Source organism: Pipra filicauda, unplaced genomic scaffold, assembly GCF_003945595.2.
Source record: "Pipra filicauda isolate LSUMZ 115617 unplaced genomic scaffold, ASM394559v2 scaffold1_size10287979_pilon, whole genome shotgun sequence".
Lineage (NCBI taxonomy): Eukaryota > Metazoa > Chordata > Aves > Passeriformes > Pipridae > Pipra > Pipra filicauda.
The window spans coordinates 9749153-9770174 of record NW_024104310.1 but is presented as its reverse complement, the minus strand read 5'-3'; the positions used below and the strand labels follow the sequence as shown (position 1 = coordinate 9770174).

At 44.3% G+C, this 21022-nt stretch overlaps 1 protein-coding gene across 3 annotated transcripts; it reads right to left on the bottom strand.

Moving 5' to 3' along the window:
• Nucleotides 1-10831, bottom strand: INSIG1 (insulin induced gene 1). 3 transcript variants are annotated; one of them, XM_039380753.1, is made up of 6 exons: nt 10814-10831; nt 9969-10408; nt 6897-7021; nt 6067-6233; nt 5501-5600; nt 1-2274 (listed from the first exon to the last, which is right to left on the bottom strand). In XM_039380753.1, exons 2-6 carry the CDS (start codon nt 10390-10392, stop codon nt 2245-2247), a joined length of 846 nt encoding a protein of 281 aa, XP_039236687.1. In that variant the 5' UTR covers nt 10393-10408; nt 10814-10831; the 3' UTR covers nt 1-2244. The 3 variants fall into 3 exon arrangements, with proteins under 3 accessions (XP_039236687.1, XP_027583631.2, XP_039236688.1); XM_027727830.2 differs by having other exon boundaries at nt 10687-10820; XM_039380754.1 differs by lacking the exon at nt 10814-10831 and adding an exon at nt 10487-10546.
• Nucleotides 10832-21022: the final 10191 nt, after the last annotated feature.

Sequence of the window (21022 nt, the reverse complement as noted above, 5' to 3'; positions counted from 1 at the left end):
TGACTTGATCGTAAAACTTTAATAGTAAAAAAAGTGTAAAACCAAACACACCGCTGAAAACTTATCAGTAAGAATGAGAATATAAGTGTTCAAATTCAGAATAGTGCAAGTTTTCTTCACTCCCCTCCCCACCTCTTCCAAACTTAAATCACTTTGGTTAAGATACTCAGAAGTGTTGGCAAAAAATGAACTTTTGACTTACATTTTTGGCTGCATTATTTCGACCATACACAGATTTAGTTTCAGTTTTTAGAAATAAATCTTAAATACTTCTCTATTAATCAAATATCCATAGAGATCACTGTCATCTTTACTTACATCTGGTTTTATAACATTTTGAGATTGGTTTAAAGGTGGTTACAAAACTGTCTCCCCAGCAGGTAGCATACTTCTTAAACAGTTGAGCTGAACCTGTCCTGATCTGGGGACCTAATTTCTTCAGGTACTTCTATAAAATTTGATGATTTATGTTTTGAACATTTGAGGAAGGATCTTAGACCAACTCAATTACTCTTGATTTACACCAAAGCAAGATTAGAATTAGGGTATGCTCTGTAGTATAGAGTTTGTGCTAAATTTTTCCTGCAAGCATTCCCTTAGAAGAGTGAAAACAGCCAGAGCAGCTATCTGGCCTTGACATCTGTTTTGATGGTTCAGTCTTTAACTGATGCCTCTAACTATAACTGAAGCCATGTAAGATTGGAAAAGAACACAAAAAAAAAAAAAAGCATAATACAAAAAGGCAAATCCATAAAAGTTTACCAGTACAACATAAACACAAAATTGGAGTATTTCTATAAATTTGGGTTCAATGTAAGATACAACAAAACTAGCTTTACTAGTTAAATAAATTATTGCTCCATTTGACTCCATGCAGCATTGAAATGAACTCAGAACCCTTTTCTCTTTAATCTCTCATAAGAAATGATCGATATTGAAGAGAACATGAGGCTCAGACTTACTGTACATTGCACTTCAACTTTTAAGACCTAATACTTGCTACTTAGGTCTCCTGTGGTCTAAGCTATCAAATGAATACGTTGTGCTCACCAGAACTATGTATTAAGAAACACCAAATGTTTAATGTAGTGACATAAGCACTTTTTGTTTTTAAGAAGGCAATCACAGATTGCAAGTTCTATAGGGTTGTATAAAAACAAGTAGTGATCTCTTTCAGAAACTGAACTGAGAAAACAAGCTGTTTGCTATTTTTCACATACAGTTTAAATCACATTTTAGGCCCAATTCTGTTTCCAATCGTTTCAGTCAAAACCCTGACTCAGACTGAAGATCAAGGACAGCTCTAGGAGGAAATGGCAAATCGAACAGTTGGGGGTCACACAATGACATGCAATGCATGTTTTTTCAGTGACACCAGACATTTGAGATACCCAAGACCTCCTTTGGTGAGATACTGAAGTATGTGTCTAATATTAAGCAGGAGTACTCAAACACACTTAGATATCTTACTGAATAAAGGCCAGAACTTGATTCTTGCAAATCTAACTGCAAGCTTCAGAAATAATGAAATTTCCAGTCGGAATCTCCCGATAAAAGTTCACGTTTGAACAAGATTGTCTTCTGTGTTCACCCATCGTACTGAAGTAATTTAGAAATTCCAAACTAAGACTTCCAACCTTTCATCCCTCCAACCCTCTCCACTGTCAAAAACAGAAACTTAATGCAGCATTACAAGTAAGGGCATGATTCCTTCATAAGACTCCTAAAAGCATTAGTGCAGTGCCTTTAATCTGTTTTGATCACTCTTATTTTTAAACAACCCTATTTTTTAAAGATTTGGATAAATACTATTCCTATTAAACCATACTTCATCATTGTTAAGCACCATCGATCTACTTCCTTTGGGCACTGATACAAGAGCTTGTAATTAAATTTCAGTTTCAAGGCTTTAAAATACGGCAGCTGATTCAATAACTTACATTGGAATCTAATACTTGGAAAACTGCCACTTAGCCCGAACAGTTGTATGCAACTTGGTGTTAAACTCTTCCAGAGAACAGCCATATGCAAATGCTTACGTGGTAAATCAGGGTAAGATTTCAAGATAAGCAGTTAATTTCACTTGGCTATTCTAAGAGTGGATTAATATTTTTTTCTCCACAAGTCATTTGTGCAGTGAGCCCATAAAGAGATTATTTTTTCTAAATAATCTTCAGTTTTAAACAGGAACACATCTTTGTAATGTTGCTTTCACGCTGGCACCGTGCTCTCTTCTTCAAAGATTTAGTCATTGTGTGGTTTCTCTGGAATACCCTATGGATAAAAAAACAAACACATATTATGTTTTAATGCCATCTGGTAAGTGATTACATTATGCAGTATTTTCAATTATTAAATGGTCAACTAACTTCACTTAAATTGACAACGACCTAGACATGTCTTCTTATAAAAGCTCAACAAGGATGTGCTCTTTAACTGTGGACAAAAAAAAAAATCACTATGGTTGTTTGTCATCTCAGTTAGTGCATCTGAAAAACCCATCTACCAATTGCACTGCTTTTTATAAGACTTTGTTATCTTTCCTCTCTATCTCAGTTTATTTATTAGCAGAAGGTACACAGTGCTTCACTTACTGGAGATTAATTCAGTTTTAACAGCCCTTTTCTTTTTTAAACTGTCTTCAAGTGTAAGTTACATTATTTTCCAATCAAAACCTGGTATCAGAGACTTACTCATTTCCTCCTAAGTCCCTTTTCTAGTATGAAACCCTGTAGTGTATGTCAGTGTGAGGAATTTACCCAACTTTTCTTTAAAACAAAGCTTGTAACATGTTCTTCTCTTTCTAAGGTCAAAATGCAAATGTATTTGCAAGTACTGAATGCATTCTGAGTCCTGCAGCCTCCAGCACTAGCAAACAATACATATTTGTGAGGTCCAAGTTCTGAATACGACCCTAGCTCGCCAGATGCCGAGAATGATGGTTACAACTCAAAATGAAGTGCTGCCATCCATTTAACCCAGCTGATGAGCACTGACTGAGCAACTTTAGGTGTAATAATCAGCAGACAGAGCTGATGGCAGCAGCAGCAGCACCTTCATGTCTTCCTTTGCTATAAAGGCTCTTACAAGGAAGCTTTGGATTTCATCCTCAAGCTGATAGCAAAAAACCCCAACAAAACAAACAACCCCCAAAAGTCTCTGCTACCAGCAGGTTTGCTTAAAGGTTACACTGCACTTCGTAGTACATGTGAGCTCACTTGAAATCCAGTGACTGAAAAGCAGCAAGCATCTCCCAGTTACTGTCTATCAGCATGGGAGGAGACGTCTCAGGGATACTTCTAATTTTACTTTCAATTTCTTTTCTAACTGCAAAAGCTAAACAGGGGCTGAGGAAGAAGCAAGACAACTTTACTCCACTAATTTCCACAGGTGCCACCTTCTCCTCTAGACAGGCCCAGAAAATATCTGCTGTTTGATCAGCAACTGTCACAGGCAGCAAACAGCTCAGGGGCCACAGGAGAATACAGCTACAGAAATAACTGTTTTATTCAAGTATGGTTTAAAAAATGCTATATTCCATTTTCTTGCCACATCCACAATGACAAAATAGATTGATGCTTTTCAGTTCTCTCTATAGAAGAAAGATGTGGTTGACTGAGTTTTAGACTCTACTTTAGAAGTTGAATTCTTTGATTTCCAGCACTGAATGCTTGCAGAAGTTTTCCTATGAAAACGTTGGGCTTCACCAAGTTCTTCCAGACTAAGTAATAGTAGTGTAAATCACAGTAAAGGGACTTCCAGATAAGCAGAATAAAAACCTTTGCCTTGCCAACTTCCCTCTTTCTTTATAAGGAAGATGACAAGACTGACAGGAAAGCTGCAGGCAGCAGCCAGTGTGATTTTAACTACATTCAGGTGAGATGCCACATGAAAAGAAGTCAAAAGAAAAAAAAAACAAGGAGTTCTAAGTGCCTGAATTTATTTTAGCTCTTACTCCTTTCAGGATCCCTTCTTTGCTTTCTAACAGAAGCAGCAGAGCCAATGGAAGCACTGCATATGCCCATGTGAAATATAGAGCTGCAGCATAAAACAAACTATAATTTTGTTTTGAGACTCTGCTGCAATAGCAAAGCTTCAATAGAATTAAATTAATATATGTTTTTCACTTGATATGAGAGGCAAATTTAAAAAGAGAAATTATACCCTCTTTCCCCCCCATACACGTAGTCCTAAGAAAAAAAAAGTGCAGGTAGTTTGCACCAGTGGGATTTGAAGGGGCAGTAGTGAGCTGGTGTTTTAAAGAACCTCAGAGCAAACCAAATTGACTGTGAAGTTAAGATGGTGACCACAGTCCCAGGAAATCTGTAGCTTGACACCAAGTCCTCGTGAAAGAAAAACCTCAAGGAGTAGATTTTGCCCATGCCTTTTTCTTTTCCTTAAGCAGCCTTTTCTACGAGAGGTTACTGTGGGTTTAGTGTAGATGAGAATCAATACTAAAGAAATTGATATTTAATGTTAGCCAGGGCTGGTCAGGGAATGTGACTCTCTTGCCCAGCTTGTCTGCAGGCCTGTCCCTCTGCAGTGTCCAATTCAGATCATCCACACTAGAAGTACATCAGCAGCCATCCACTGGGTCAGCCAGGCCAGGCAGAAGGGAGAGAAAGACAGCTAATTTTAGACTAATATTTTTACTCGCTCATGGCTCTGTCCCAAAAAGCAGCTCTCCCCCTTACTAAGCAGTTCAGAGACTAGTATTTCAGGAACTCCCATGTCTACAGATGCCCTTCCTGCATTAAAAATTGAAGCCACCTAAACCACAGCAGCCTTAGAAAAGTTAAACACTTGAAGGATATTTTCCAGGATACAGGACTTGTGTCGCAAAGAAGACAGAAGTTAAATCAATGCAATGTTAATTATTACTATCCATCAGTGTCAGAACACTTTTCACAACCAAGCCTTAGACTGATGTGCAAACACACAGCCAGGTTGACTCTTCAGTATGCCACAAGGAAATAATTACTTAAGAACCTAGCAAACAAGATAGTAATTTATATTACCCCATATATAGAGTGATACTTTAACTACATCTTAAGTGACCAGCAACAGAATATTTGATTATAGAGTGGTGGAACTGAATGCCATATAGAGACATTTCCTTTCATTTACATAATAAAAATAATTTAGTACATAAATAATTAGAGAAAATCCATCTGTGCCCCAGTTTTCTAGCTACCTTAGATGTAATTCTAAGTACTGATGGAACAGGAGCGATTATCAGCAGAAGCCATGTACTGATTCCAATCTTAATTAGGCTGTTACTGGAAAAAGTTAAATAAAACAGATACTCAACCACTTACTAAGACAATACCTACTCTACTGGCAACACAGGTTGTCTGCTTACAGTTCAGCTCTTAAAAATATATCTATTTAACTCTGTCAGTCTGTGAGTCATACCCTTAAAGGCATAGTTTATTCTTGCACTAACAACAATGGAAGATATTTGGATTGTTAAAGAAACTACTAATTATACAGTAATTACCATAGCCAGCTGGCGTCCTATGTTTCCTACAGTCACACCTCCTGAGAAAAATATACACGGAAGCCAAGAACGGATGTAAAGAAAATCTGGGGATGTATACCTAGTAAACAAAAGGAAATAAGTTAGAGAAAAGTGATTTTCATCATCTTACACACTGTTAATAAGATGCTATAGAATTCTCTCACTGGGCTGAAACAAAAAGGCAGTAACAGAGAAAAGGAAGCAAGGAGACCAAATTAAGTCTGTTAAGTTTGTAAGATTCTAAACCTCCATGTCCTGATCAGCAAAGCTTAGAAATTCACTCTCCTGAGAGCCAGTAGAAGTTCAGTTTGCTGAGCTGTTACTATTTCAACATACATCCCAATTTGTCTGCTCCCCACCTCCCACCCCCAGTTCCCAATCTTATCATCTGGAATAACTGGACAATTAGCAGCCTTAGACAAACAAAATGTCTAATAACAATAATGATGTGCCAAATATGTTAATAACTAACTTCCAGTGCATGTGCACCCACATTTCTACTTAAGATATGAGAGCAAAACCAGTATTTTAGAAGTATAACTTACTGATAGACACCATTATATACAAGGAACTGGGTTATCAGGGTTGCTACAAAGGCTATTGTAATTCCAAGCCCGAGACCACTTCTGGAACGATCAAATGTCCACCAAAGACCCAGTGATAAGGCTGCCAGAGTCAGGGACAGCTGGACGTTGTTTGCAAAGTCTAGTTTCTGGAAAAAGATGTTAAGGACAATCTTTTGAAGTCTGCAGACATCCTGCTGCTGACACTGATCAAGGGAGAACTCAAACCGAAAGTGAGCATGATTCTCTGTCTTTAAATACAATATATTTAGGATTTGGTTTTCAGACCTGCCAAGCAATCATAGCTCTTGACTTTGACTGGATCGTGAATGCAAAGTCAACATCAATTTTTGTCACACTGAGCATCTAAAGAATATACTATATGGTAATATATTTAACTTTTATGGATTTTTGTCTCAAGTAATTCGGCTTTATGTTTTCTGCTCAGACAATCACAACACAAGAACACTTTTACTGAGTGCTTCTCACTAGTACATCACCAGTTAATTGTGTTAACTATTCGATGCAGGCAACAAACAGATTAAAATAACACAACTTACACTGTTATGCTTGTAGTTAAACCAGACATACTATAATGTCCATCTCTCTCCCCTCCCAGAACTCCCACCAACTACTTTAAATGAACTGTGCAGTACTTTAAGTGAGCTTACAGTAATTACTGCAGTGTACAGCAGGTCTGACAGAACTTTGCCAGTAGCAGCACCATCCTTACCTTTGTAATTCCCCCAGACACTGTTTCATGACAACAGACTAAGCACATGGAGCAACAATGTACACTGTCTCAAGGATACAGCACTGGCGTGGTTGATGCCAACGAAAACCGCGATGCACCGCATGACACTGGCCCACTCCCGCTTGAATTTGTGTGGCTCCCCGAGGTGGCTGTCAATGCAGGGGTACAGCAGGCCAACGACAGCTGCAAGAGAAGAAACACTACTTGCACTAACTGTTATACAGTGGTTACTCCAATGTTATCAAATATTAGCTCGGCAAATAAGTGCCTGAGAAAGCCGTGAGCTGCCTATCACACTACTGTAAGCATGATGAAGAAAATACAATTATTACCCTCACTTTCTACTTTAGAAAAGAGAAACCATCCAGTGTTAAGGTTTCCGACTTGAAGCAATTTTTCTCCAAAGAGATTTATCATTTGACATCCCAAGCAAATGCTTGTACCAATAAAAACCAAAGCATAACAAAAGCTTAATTACAGCGAGGACTGGAATATGTGTTCATTGCTCACGTGCAGGGCAGACAGTTTTATGAACATGACTCATCAGCTGTGAATCAGGCCCTGAATTAAATATTTGCCTGGACTTAAAAAGTTTCTCGGCAGAGCTGCTTTCTCTCCTTCTGCTGGGCCGTAAGTCAGCCTGTGCTTCTGTCCATGTCATATGAATTTTGATACCAAACAGATGCAGAGCTGAACTTAAAGAAGCACCTGCCATCAGTTGTATTTATGTCACGGAAAAATAACTACTCATACTATTAATCGCACAAAGTTTGTATCATTATATAGCATTTTCTCAGCCTTATCAGCCTGCAAATTGGTTGCAGAAGAAAAACATAGGCTGGTGTTAGCTCAGTTGCTATCACAAACACTAGAGGAGCTCCATTCTTCCAAGACTTGCAAGTCGTGTTGCCAACTCCAGGGTTAGACATGATGCTTTTATTGTGTGTTAACTCCTATGTTTATTCATCTCCTTTCCTACCCTCTTTTTTTTAATCCCTTAAACTCCTAAGAGGAATAACTTCTATGTTAAGAAGGCTACAAAACATACTATTCCAAGACAGACATATGATGTAATGCTGACATAGTTTCATTATTCTGATGCCAGCTACCAGGACTTCTGCCTTATGATAACAGCTAAATTCCAAAGTTTAATCCAACTGTGACAGGACTATGAGAACTCTCACTGGAGCATATCCCACAGCATCCCTTTTATTACACAGTTTATCATTCATTCAAGTTTACAGTTTATCATTCTTACTCCCTTACTATGTGATACACGTAAACATCACATGACAACGTCACTGCATTAAAATAAAAGTCAACCATGCAAGAGTTGTTTAAAGTGCTTTCAATGCAAGTTAAAAACTATCACAGTGTCCTAAAACTTAACTCATTTTTAATCCCTCAACCGTTTTGACATGGCTGGGAGGGGGTTATGAACACTAATCCACCAGGTAAGTGCCCGTTGCTGCTACAACTGCAGCGTAGCCCAGGTCTTCCGTGGGATTTTGCCCGGCAGTGGGTATGGGTGGGCAGGGGGCAAAAAGGAGCAGGGGACAGGCAGGTGACAGGGGCTTGTGACAGGGAGAGTGGGCAAGGGACAGGGGCTGTGGGCAGGCAGGTGACAGGCAGGTGGCAGGGGAAAGGCAGGTGACTGGGGCAGTGGGTAAAGGCATCAGGGAAGGAGCAGGCTGGTGACAGGGGACAAGCCGATTGGGAGGGAAGCAGACAAAGGACAGGCTAGTGACAGGCAGGTGGCAGAGAACAGGCAAAGGACAGGGGCAGAGGAAAGGCAGGGGACAAAGCGGAGGAAAAACAGGTGACTGGGGCATCAGGCAAGAGGCAGGCAGGTGACTGAGGCAGTGGGCAAAGGGCAGTGGACAGGCAAGTGACAGGGCTGGTGACAGGGGCACCAGGCAAGGGGCAGGCCGGTGATAGAACAGGCAGGGGACAGGGGCAGGGAGAGGCCGGGGACAGGAGCATTGAGCAGGGGAAAGGCAGGGGACTGGGGCATCAGGGAAGGTGACAGGGCCAGTGGGCAGGCAGGTGACTGGGGCAGCGGGAAAGGGGCAGTGGACAGGTAGGTGACGGGACAGGTGACTGGGGCAGGGACATCAGGCAAGGGGCAGGCCGCTGACAGGCCGGTGACCGGGGGCAGCGAGGGGCAGACAAGGGACAGGCAGGTGACAGGGGCCAGTGACAGAGGCGAGGTCGGTGACAAGGTGGGAGCAGGCCGGTGTGGAGGGGAGCAGGCCGGTGACAGGGGGGGAGCAGGCCGGTGACAGGGGGGGAGGCCGGTGACAGAGCAGGGTGACAGGGGGGGAGCAGGCCGGTGACAGGGGGGGAGCAGGCCGGTGACAGGGGGGGAGCAGGCCGGTGACAGGGGGGGAGCAGGCCGGTGACAGGGGGGGAGCAGGCCGGTGACAGGGGGGAGCAGGCCGGTGACAGGGGGGAGCAGGCCGGTGACAGGGCCGGTGACAGAGGGGGTGAGCAGGCCGGGTGACAGGGGGGGAGCAGGCCGGTGACAGGGGGGGAGCAGGACCGGTGACAGGGGGGGAGCAGGCTGGTGACAGGCCGGTGACAGGCCGGTGACAGGCCCGGCCCGCGCGCCCCACACGTGACTTCCTTGTTTTGGGCCCGGCCCGTGGCCAGTTCGCGCGCGCAGCCAATGGCGCGCGCCGCCCGCCGCTCACCAGTTCCACGGCAGCCAATGGGCGGCGGGGGGCGGGGCCGCCGAGGGCGCTCGCGCCCGGCGCGGGGCGGGGGCAGCGCGGGAAATCCCGCCGTCGGTCCCGGTGTCGGTCCCGGTGTCACCCCCGCACCCCGGCCCCGAGCGCCCTTCCCCGCGCTTCCCGCCGGGAAGAACGCGCCTTGCCCACGCTCAGAGAGCACCGGCTCAAAAAGATAGCCTTGGGACGCGCGGAAAGGCGCGGGCGGCTCTCGCGCGTGGATACAGCGGGGCGCGCATCCTTTCCAAAAAGCCCGAGTTCGCATCGCTCGCCGCGCGATGGAAGCGCTTGGGGTCCAACGCGCGCACGGATCACGCGTTAAGCCCCATCGCCACTCCTCCGCCACGGGATGAGGAAAAAGAGAGAGAGAAAAAAATCACCCGTGGAGGTCAGCAACTCACCTGCTGCTGTGCCGCAGCACGGGGGCACCCACCAGGCGGAGGAGAAGAGTGTGGAAATCACTTCGTCAGGGAACAGAGTCACATTGCGCTGGATCTGCAGCAAGTTCAGCACCAGGGCCATGAAAGCACCCACGACGAAGAGCACCACGCTCCTCTGCACCAGGTGCTGACTCCAGTTCAAGGTGCTGCTGCTGCTATCGCTGCTGCTGCTGCTGCTGGTGGTGCTGGTGGTGCTGCTGGCGCTGGAGGTGCTGGGGCTGCGAGCTCCGCGACCCACCATCGCTAGCGAGGGGCTGGACACAGAGGAGCTCAGCATCTCGCCCACCTTGGCGGCCAGTCCTGCTGCCGTGCCCCCCAGCTGGGTCCTGTGCCTTCCCCTGGCAGTGCAGGAACAGCTCCAGGCGCAGCTCTCCAACCTGGGCATTGGCTTCACCGGGGTCCTGAAAACACAACGCACAGGCACACGCTAGTAAAGCCCCCAAACAACGGGTCAGGCCGGCGCCTCCTCCAGCACTCACCGGGCTCCAGAGAGGATGCGGGGTGACCTGACACAGCCGAGCGGCCCCGGGGCTGCACTGCCTCGGCCCCACGGGAGGACAGGGCCACGGACCCCCGCTGCCCCTGTCCCGCGGGGAAGGGCTTCGCTTCCCTCCCCGGGCCCGTCAAACCTCAGCCCCCGCGCCCATCCTCTCCCTCCGGGGCCGCGGGTACCGCTCACCTCAGGGAAGGGGCTGCGCGGCCGCTGCTCCGCCGCCTCCCTGCCGGCCGCCCGCCGCCGGCCCGCGCCCCGGGGGAGGTTTATAAGCGCCGAGCCGCGGATGTCACGTTACCCGCCGCCGACCTACCCGCGGCCGGAGGCAGCGCCGGTCCCGCCGCTCCGCTCGGCGCCGCCGCCCCGCCCGTGCCCTCCCCGCCGGGCGGGGCGATCGCGGGGCGCGGGAGCCGCCGCGCCAGCCCCGGGCGGCCGCGGCCCGGCTCGGGTGAGGCGGCGCAGCCAATGGAGCCCGGGCGGATGATATGACGTGCGGGACACACCACCCGCCTCCCGGCACGGCCCCAGCTCGCCCGCTCCGCCCGCACCGCGCCGGGGACACCGCGCGGCACCGTCCGCGCCCGCGGGGCCGCGGCCGGAGCGCGCCGCCTCCTCCGGGTGATGGAGAGATGGGAGATGCTGGTGGCGGTGAAGGAGAATGTGTCACACAATCGTAGAATCGTCAAGGTTGGAGGAGACCTTTAAGGTCATCGAGTCCAACCGTCAACCCTGCGCCCCTACTGTGATCCCTAAACCACTAAACCACATCACCCAAATGCCTCTCGAACACCTCCAGAGGTGGTGACTCCACCACCTCCCTGGACGACCTATTCCAATGCCAGATCACCCTGATTTCCCCCCCCCCCCCTTAATATCTAATCTGAATTTCCCACGTCTTGGTTTAAGGCCATGTCAGTGGCCCTTGCAGTCCAGCCCTCGTCTGCTCGCCCAGTCCACTGCTTGTCCCCTTGGGTGATGGCAGTTAGCCACGGGAAAGGTTGAAGATGTCTGCTGCAGCGTCTCCTGAAGACGAAGGGATCAGTGATCCCTGTCATCACTCTAAAATGATGGTGTAAGGGGATCCCACCAAGCCCGTGTCTGCGTATAAAGATGGTGCCAAACCCAGACACTGCATCAGCAACCAGCCATGGAGTGCCTGGCAGACCCCAGACTCCTGACTGTTCCCTGACAGCCTGAGCAGCTGCTCTGCTGACACTGAGAAAGCCCGAGTCATGATCCTCCCAGGTTAAAATCATGAAAAACCAGTTAAATGAGAGTTTACTCTCTAGACTCCACAAGGGTATGAGAAGTGGCTGAGCAGAGATCATTAACTGTGAGATGTACATCCTGTTAGAGTTCAGCACCAAAAGTTGAGCACATGGAGCAGGACTCAACTGTCAGGCTTCCTATTTAAGACTCCTGTTCTCCAGGACATGTTGGAGGCTGGCATATGCAGTAGGAATAACTGGATTTCTTGTTTAATTAGTTGGCCCCAATGGAGTCAGCAGGTCTTCTCTTCACATGAGGTATACCCTCTTTACACTTGGAAGGAATATAGGACCCAATGGCTTCCTAAGCAATGACACTGAATATTTAAGAATAGTTGTTAGCCATGCCCATGATGGGCAGAATGATGGTCCAAGAAAATTCAGACCATCAGTATTCAATGGTGGTTCAAGGATGGTTCCAGTTGTCTTTTATCAACGTGTTAAACATAGCAAATAAAAAATACGAAATCAATTAGAGATACGGAAAGAGGCAGGTCTTCTCTGTATATCACAAAGAGTAAAATGAATCTGGGATATGTCTATCCCCTCTGATCTCCGCTCATTTTTAGCTGAGATGCAAAGAGTTAGCATAGCTCACTCTGCTGAGCATTGTGCCTTTGAAAAAGTTACTCCTCTGTCTTGGTGATGGACAAATTTTTAGTGCCACTGCTGGAAGTGAGAGATGATGCCAAGTGGGGTCAGCCCAGCCCTTTCTCACAGACTTTACTGCTCAACCAACGTATATATGTCCTCTGTACGCGGAATTGTAAATGTTCAGTTTCCATTGCTGTTTAATGTACTGAAACAGCTTTTGGTCTTAGTTTCATACGCTAAAATTGTTTGAATTCTTCTGTCGGATTTTTTAAGACTTCATTTTTTTTCCTGACCCAGTGGACCTGCACTATAAGTTTGAGTTAACTATTTTCAGATAAAAGAGTCTTAATATATTGTCAACTTTTTATGGGTTCCTCTGCAGAAACATTGTATTTGTTCCATGAAATCACATACACACTTCCCTTCATGGCAACTGTGAATTGACACAGGCAATTTGTCTGCATCCCCAGTCTGCTAAACAACACCTTCAGCAAACTCTATATAAGGGCTAGAACTCATTCCCTGGGAAATTTTCCTTCTTGGTGAATCACTTTGAGATTTATCAACAGGACTGTGGATCTGAGATAAAACAATCCATCTTTGTAGGAAATCTCTTTCTGGACTTGGCCTATGGGAAACAAATATAATTCATCCTTGCTTGTGCTACATCTCTACTTTATTTGAAAAAATATTTTTCTGTATTTAAATTTTCCCCCTGAATCTTACCCATATTCTCAGTGTCTGGGCAGAGTTTACATTCCCTTGTGCTATGTCTGCTAGTTTTCTTTCCTGAAAGAACCTCTTAAGCATTGTTTTTTATCCTGTGTTTTTCCTTTCCTCGTGGGTATGTCTCTTTTGCATTACTTCCTGCAGCATATTTTATTCATTTTTTTTAATATTCATGATATCATGTGGTGGTGCCCTTCTTTCTTCCTGGCTTCTTTCAGACAGCAGAGACCAACTTCTGAGAGGGTAAAACTTGCTGCAGCTTTGCTAAAACCAGCTGAATCAATACAAATCTATGCTAGTTGAGAAACTGGCCCTAAGCATATTTTCCCTGAAATTAGCTACTTAGAATAAAGGTTAAATGCCCCTTATGTTCGTGTTGCTTTACAGTTCTATTGCTTTACGTTTCTCTTTAGAATCCTAAAGAAGGTTAGGCCTCTGCATGCTTTGATTAATGCCTGAAATTTTATGCTTAACAGTTATTTCTGGAAAGACGCACTCACATGTCTCTGTAAGATTAATGACATCGTTATTTTTATCTCATCCCTTAGCAAAGGCAGCAGAATCTCTAAGTACTCAGCATTGCTACTCATTACATAAATAAATAATTTCACCTGTTCTTTCACGCTTTCTGTATTAAACTCTGTGATGTGCTGGAATCTGACAATGTGTTTGCCTCACAAGGACTGTCTCATGGTCTTCTTATGCGGGAAGCTTAGGTTACTTGGACATTTTATTTTTCTCCCAACTTAAACCAGACCAAAAAATGAGCTGGCTGCTGATACAAGCTCAAAAGGCAGTGGTAGAGAATCAGAGATCAAGACCTGTTTTATGTATAAAGCTGCTCTCCCTCTGCTTCACTGGAGATTTCTTTTAATTTATTCACCTTCAATACTTTCTCCTACTGATACAGAGAATAGGAACCTTCCCAGTCATATGCTCAACCTTAATCTCCTGTGTCTCCATAGAGGAATTTAGTGAAAGGCATTGTTTGATTCCTGATGCCAACCCTACGTACAGGAACTCAAAAAGTCTTTTGACATCAACTTGAGTTCTTTGCTTTGTCAGAGGCCTCCAGTGTAGTTTTATGAATTCTCAGGAACCTGCAGCAAAGCCTACAGATCATAGAATCACAGAATGGCTGGGGTAGGAAGGGACCTTAAAGATCATCTAGTTACAACCCCACTGCCATGGACAGGGATACCTTTCACTAGACCAGGTTGCTCAGAGCTCCATCCAAGCTGGCCTGGAACACTTCCAGGGATAGGGCGTCTACAGCTTCCCTGGGCAACCTGTTCCAGTGCCTCACCACCCTCACAGTAAAGAATTTCTTCCTAATATCTAATCCAAACCTGCACTCAGTCTGAAGCCATTCCTCCTTGACCTGTCACTACATGACCTTGTAAATAGTCTCTCTCCATGTTTCTAGTTGGCTCCCTTCAGGTACTGGAAGGCTGCGATTAGGTCACCCTGAAGCCTTATCTTCTCCAGGCTGAACAATCCCAATTATCTCAGCCTTTCCTTGTAGGAGAGGTGCTCCATCCCTCTAATCGTCTTGGTGGCCTCCTCCAGAATCGCTCCAACATGTCAGTGTCCTTCCTGTGCTGGGCACCCCAGAGCTGGATGCAGTGCTTCAGATGGGGTCTCACTGGAGTGGAGAATAGGGGCAGAATCCCCTTCTTGGACCTGCTGCCTGTGCTGCTGTCGATACAGCCCAGAATACATGTGGTTTCTGGGCTGCTAGCACACATTGCTGACTCATGTCCAGCCTCTCATCCACCAGCACCCCCAAATCCTTCTTGGCAGGGCTGCTCTTGATCGGTTTATCGCCCAGCCTGGATTGTTGCCGGGGGTTGCCCCAACCCAGGTGCAACATCCTGCACTTAAACCTCATGAGATTCCCATGAGCCCACTTCCGGAGCTTGTCCAGGTCCCTCTGGATGGCATTCCATCCTTCAGGTGTGGCAACTGCACCATTCAGCTTGGTGTCATATGTAAACTCGCTGAGGGTGCACTCAATCCCTTCCTCTATGTCTTTAATGAAGATATTAAATAACACTGGTCCCAATGAGGACCCCTGAGGGACATCACTTGTCACTGATGTCCTGGATCCTTCTCAGAGGTCAGTGTACCTCGGTGATGAATGGTGTATGCTGAGTTCTGTAGGGTAGTTCTGTGAGATTGCCCAAGTCCCAGTGCAGGAGCTCATTAAAAACTAAAAGGAGAAGGACAGGGAGTGATTACATGGTACAATAAGCAGAATGCAGAACGTACAAACTCTGAACAAGGCAAACCCGGGCCAGAACACTTCAGGCGTGTAAAACAAAGGGGAAAAACAAAGTGTGTTGGTGGTTAGTATATAATAATGTGAGTCATCCACAGTGAGCAGAGCTTTAAAACTTGTCTGTTTTTACATAATCTGAGGGTAAGGAACTATAGTTGGAGTCTGAACATGGAAATTAAACCCTAAGATACCCTTAACAAAACTCTGTCTTTTTGTAGTTAATAATATTGTAGTGGGCATATGACAAAGGTTAATTGAAGTTTTTTTGTTTAGTTGCCGGCATTTCTCTAGCTGCTTTTTTTTTAAACTAGAACAAAACAGAAAGAACAATTCCATGCAGGCTGCAGTCTTCAAATGTCTATAAATTCATGTAACAACTATCATATAATTAGCCACTCAGCATCCCACATGCAGCTGTGGGCACTGACTCACTGTCAATGAACCTCTGTCCTGACACAAAGGCAGTGCCTTTGCCTCGCTTTCAAATTCATTCATCACCATCGTTCTGCATATTTATGTAGCAGTGAGTTCACTGAGTTCATACTGGATATTCAAGGTGGTGATTTGATCTAAACTTCACGATGAAAAATACTGTTTGTTGGTTATATTGTTGTTGAAAAAATTATTTCTTTGGTGATGACAGTAGGTTTGTGAGGCTGGCATGAGCAGCATTACTGTGGCAATCTGTTCTATCTGTGTTTAAAAATTGTTAAAATTTTAGTCTTTCTGTATTTGCATTTATACATTTATTTACACTATGTCCAGACCTTTAAAGGTAGTGGTCAAAAGTGATGCTTCCATCTTTTTTTCTTTCAACATTAGCTGTGACATAAAAAACAGAGTACTATAAGGAGCAGGTTTCCTTGAGACTAAAATTATTGACTGTAATGCTTTTGTAAACAAGTAGATACTCAATTGTCATCTGAGGGGATGACATCTTATAATAGTACTTCATCTTATAATAGTACTTCAAGTCATGATAGACTAAAGAATAGATGAAATAAACAGAGGTATCATGATAAAAAAAATCAGAAGAAACCACTCTCTTTTATATGCATTTATTTCTCAGTGGAAACATTACCTGCATGAAGAAGAAAACTAAGTACATTTCTATCACCAATCCTTATAAAACATCCCTTTGCAAAAGAGCCCCTCCAAGGTGTATGTGCAAGCATGTCCATGGTTGCTGGTAAGCTCAAATGGTTTTCGCTTGTTTGGTGACTTGGACTCGGTTATTCCCATGTAGGATAAATAGGAACTTTCCTCAAGGAAAGTTCCTTGTCTTCCTCTTACCTCATTTTTCTTATGATAGGCCATTTCAGCATTTTTTCCCCTCTTGTGATGGCGGCCTTCCCAGTTACTCTTGTCATGTGTACCTGAGGAAGATGCTTCTGGAATTCATATGCTGGCTTGTAGAGTTAACCATGAAGCCATCACAAATGAGTTACTCCCTCAGTACATGCTTCAAGCTTTAGATTTCATCGTGCTGCAGTTGGGGAGATGTGTAGTGACACTATCCTGTAGGTACAGGAATGAGTAGTTACAGAGGAGAGGAGGGAGCTCTGCAGCATCCTCATTTTCCAAACCCTTCTTACCATGTCGGGAAGAAGGACTGTTCCCATCTAGGATTCCTGGCTGCAGCCCCCATGTCTGACAAGATAGCCAAGGTCTAAATCAGATCAGCAATCCTTGGCTCTTCCCTTCCTTCCCTGTCCTTACCATGGTAATAACTATAAATAGCAGAGCTGTGGCTACCAGGAATAGACTCAGTATCACACGCTCTGGTTACATCTGTACATCGCCATGTCCCTTAAACTTAGGAGTACAAGAGCTTTAGAGCTGTTGCTATTGTATGGAAAACACTCTTCCAGAGCTTTTCACATAGAATGACTCTACCCAATTCACATTGCTTTTTTTTTAAAAAAAAAAAAGTCCATTAAGACATCTACAGCTCATCTGCCAGGACAATATTATGACTTCATGAAAAGTCAATGGAGGTGCCTCTTCCAGGCTGCACTCCTCAGAGCATGAATACAGAACACTAATCTCACCATGGTTTTTTTCTCCCATCATGCTGTGGAAATACATATTCAGAGATTTATTTTGAGTTTGAGGAGGACATTGGGAAAAGATTTCCAGTGTAAAGCTCCCCATACAACTATGAAGTCCAACGCAGAGGAAGAACAACACTGAAGAGAGAACATGCACATGCACTAGTGGATGCTGTGGTGTGGAAGTGTGGCTTCTATTAGTGCTGTAAACATTGCCACTTTTCAGACAATATCTCAAGATTCCCATGTCAGTGATTACATCAGTGCTCTTAAATGCAGTTAACTGTACCTAGATAGGAAGAATTGCTGTCAGGTTTCACATTGCCAAACCGAACTTTTAGTTTAAGAAGTGCAGCATATGGAGAGACTACAACTTTGCCTGGAGTGATACTTTAGAAACTGCTGAAGCTAGGTTGTGCTGAAAAATTGTATTTACTTAAAGCCAAACCCTTCAGCTTTTACTCATAAAAGGACATGCTTGTAATAATGAGATCAGGCCACTTGCATGCAAGCTTAAAGGACATAATTAAGGGCTAAGTTGTACTAACTTGACGCTAATGTAACTCTTGCTATCACTGTGCTGCAAGATTGGACCTTACACAGCAGTTTCAAATATACCACTGTAAATTTTACTTTTTTTACAGATACTACTAACAGATTAAATCAAATACTAGGCTAGGATTCTGCAGATTTCACCTTGTTAATGATCTGAGCTGTACACTGCCAGCTTCACTTGCTTATTCAGGCTTATTTTGGGATGTTGCTTATGCAAAGTGCTGAAGGAGTTCAAAACACAAAGGAGAACAGTGTGTATCGTTCAGGAACCTGCACCGTGCCCACTCCATTTGCTCACATTAACACCTGTAATGGAGGTGCTGAAGTTAGTAGCTGTTGCTTTCAGTTGCCCTTAAAATAGTACCTCTAGAGGCTGCTGAGGTCCCAGTTTGTCTGGACGGGCCTTGGGAGGTGCCCCTTTCACTCTGATTGCAGCAAAAACTTCTGTTTTCTTTATTCGGAAGGAAGCGAAGTAGGATGGATTCAAGCTTTGAGGTCAGAGGGCAGTGATGTGTTTCTGCCCTGTTATCACATAGAATGGTTTATTGGTCCAGAACTCACCCAGGTTTCACTGTTTGGCCAGGTTTGTTTGTGAATTGCCTCACAAGGTCAGGTGCTCGTGACATTTGTAAAGATGAGGTTGGTGCCTTCATGTCTATTGCAGAGGCTGGAAGCTGTGATTGCAGAAAGACCTCATGGCAAACAGGCATTAACCTCTTGGGTGTTACTAGTTTAGTATGTCCCACATCTGGCAAACAGCAGGTATAAAAAACAATAACCCTGCTAGAGGAAACAGAAGAAACCAATACAAAATGGCTCAAGATGAATGGCTTTGTGTCAGACCTGAGAAACCAAAAAGTCTCCGCACCCCGTTTGAGAAGCTATTGGTCTTCTCATCAGCCAGTCTGGGCATCTATTCAACTGAGTATGTATTTAATTTTCTGACATTCACTGGAGGAATGTCAGCTGGAAAAATCCAGCAGACATCTTCCCCTGTATCTGAATCAGCAGCACAAAGATTTGTGGTTATCAAAGAGAACTTGCCCCTAATTTTTAACATTTAGGAATCTGCTGTTTTTGCTGTCCTGTGGTTAGCTGATTGCCCATGTTTGCATGTGAAAATCTTTGTTCTTGTGCTGTGTTGTTTCTCTGGAATGCTATGAGCAGTTGTTTTTGTTTGTTCATACTCGGGTGGAGCTAACTGTCTAATTGGGTAAATGTTTGCAATGTTATACTTGCATGCACAGAAGACAAAGAGGGTTGGACTCCTGTTGACATAAATGACCTTTTACAGCAGCCCAGAAATGTAAAGGCCTAAATAGAATTGGTAACTACAAGGCCACCACTTCTTATGGTCAGACCACTTAAAGTGGATTTATTTTAACTGTCATGGCCATATTTATTTCTACTTACAGATGGACTATATTTTCCAGTTGGGAGTTCTTATGATTACAGTCAGGAAGGGGGAAGTTGCCTTATTGACTGACTTCATGTACAAAAGTACTTCCACTGAGACTTAGCTCTATGTAAAAAAAGGCATTTATTTACTAGCCTGACTTTGGACATCAAGGATGAGTTTTCCACAGAGGTAGAAATTTCCTAAGTGAACATTGGTAGGTGCAAATGCCTAAAGCTGTTTTCAAAATTGCAAGCTTGTGGCGCTCGTGGAAGGTGTGTTTGCATATATAATAAACACCTTGCATAAACCTTATGGGGTGACTACTGCATACATTACCATTAGCTAAGCTACAAAGTACACTATAAATACCTACACACAAATGAATAGATTCTAATGAAGATTTATCACTGAAGGGGCTGTTAATCGGTAATTGAGTCTTTTTTTGAACAAAGGTTACTAAAAATGATTGTGACTTAAAGAAAGGGGAAATTGAACTCCACAATTGAGGTGTCGTGTAGATCTGACCTTAGTTCAGCTTCTGTGTAGTGCAGCTGTGAAAACCTGGAGCTTATTTAGAATGGATTTATCCTGTCTAGTCTCGAAAGACTTGCATAGTCATATAGAACCATTCCTTCACACATGCCTTAATGGAGCAAATGTCTCTATAGGTGTAAGAAAAAACTTTACTGTGAGAGTTTCAATTTTTTATTCTTGACTTCATAAAGGGTTTCACTTCCATAAGGCCAAACTCTAATGCTCTTACACTATTTGGTATCTTAGTCATTATCTCCATTGGGTTCATTGTTACTAATTGTGGTGCAAAAGCCTTTTATTACCACAGTGTAGCCATCCACTCCTCCACTCCTCCTTGTCCTTTACTGCAAGTCTCAGATTTTTGTCTGACTTTACAAAGTTGTATTGAAGCTTAGGTTGTCTCTGAGCAAGCATTCATTGACCAGGTATTCAGCCATATTTCTACTCCTGCATAGTTATTTCTGTTGCCAGTCCCTACAGTGTGCTCATGGATCTCCCTGTGTAATCATTCTGTGAAGCAGACTGGGGGCTGTGAGTCGGGTAACACAGGTTGCCTTGCTGTTTTCAGTTGTATCCACTCTCTTGTCTAATCCACTTCTTACCCATCCCTGTGAATGGTGTGGTGAGTGAGAAAAAGCAGCTACAGAGGAATGGAGCCTGCTGAGGTCAGTTGTACCGCTGCCTGTTTTGCCTTCCCTGCTTGGAAAGCCTGTCTCACTGCAGTTCACCACCCAGCCACTTCACAAGGGATGTGCTCAACAGTTTCCTATGAGCTCACTCTGTCAACTGGTGGCAAACAGACTATATTTTCTTGTTGTTGGAGTCTTTGCCAGCTCTATCGTAGATTCCTGTAAGCTCAGGTCGAGTATTTCCCTCAGTCACACATAACTGGAATTAATAAAAAATCACTAATGATTCCGTGTTTTTCCTTGCTCTTGCTCTCTTCATTCTGAAAACATCTTGTACTTTATTTCACAGTGACCTTTATCCAGCTGTAAAATCAGGTTAAAATTGTTCAGTGGTTTTAAAGGTATAGGATAAGTAGGAAAGTGGATGGTAGACAAGGCAGCAAACCTGAGTAATTCTCCCTTAATCAAGAAAACAGGCTGAA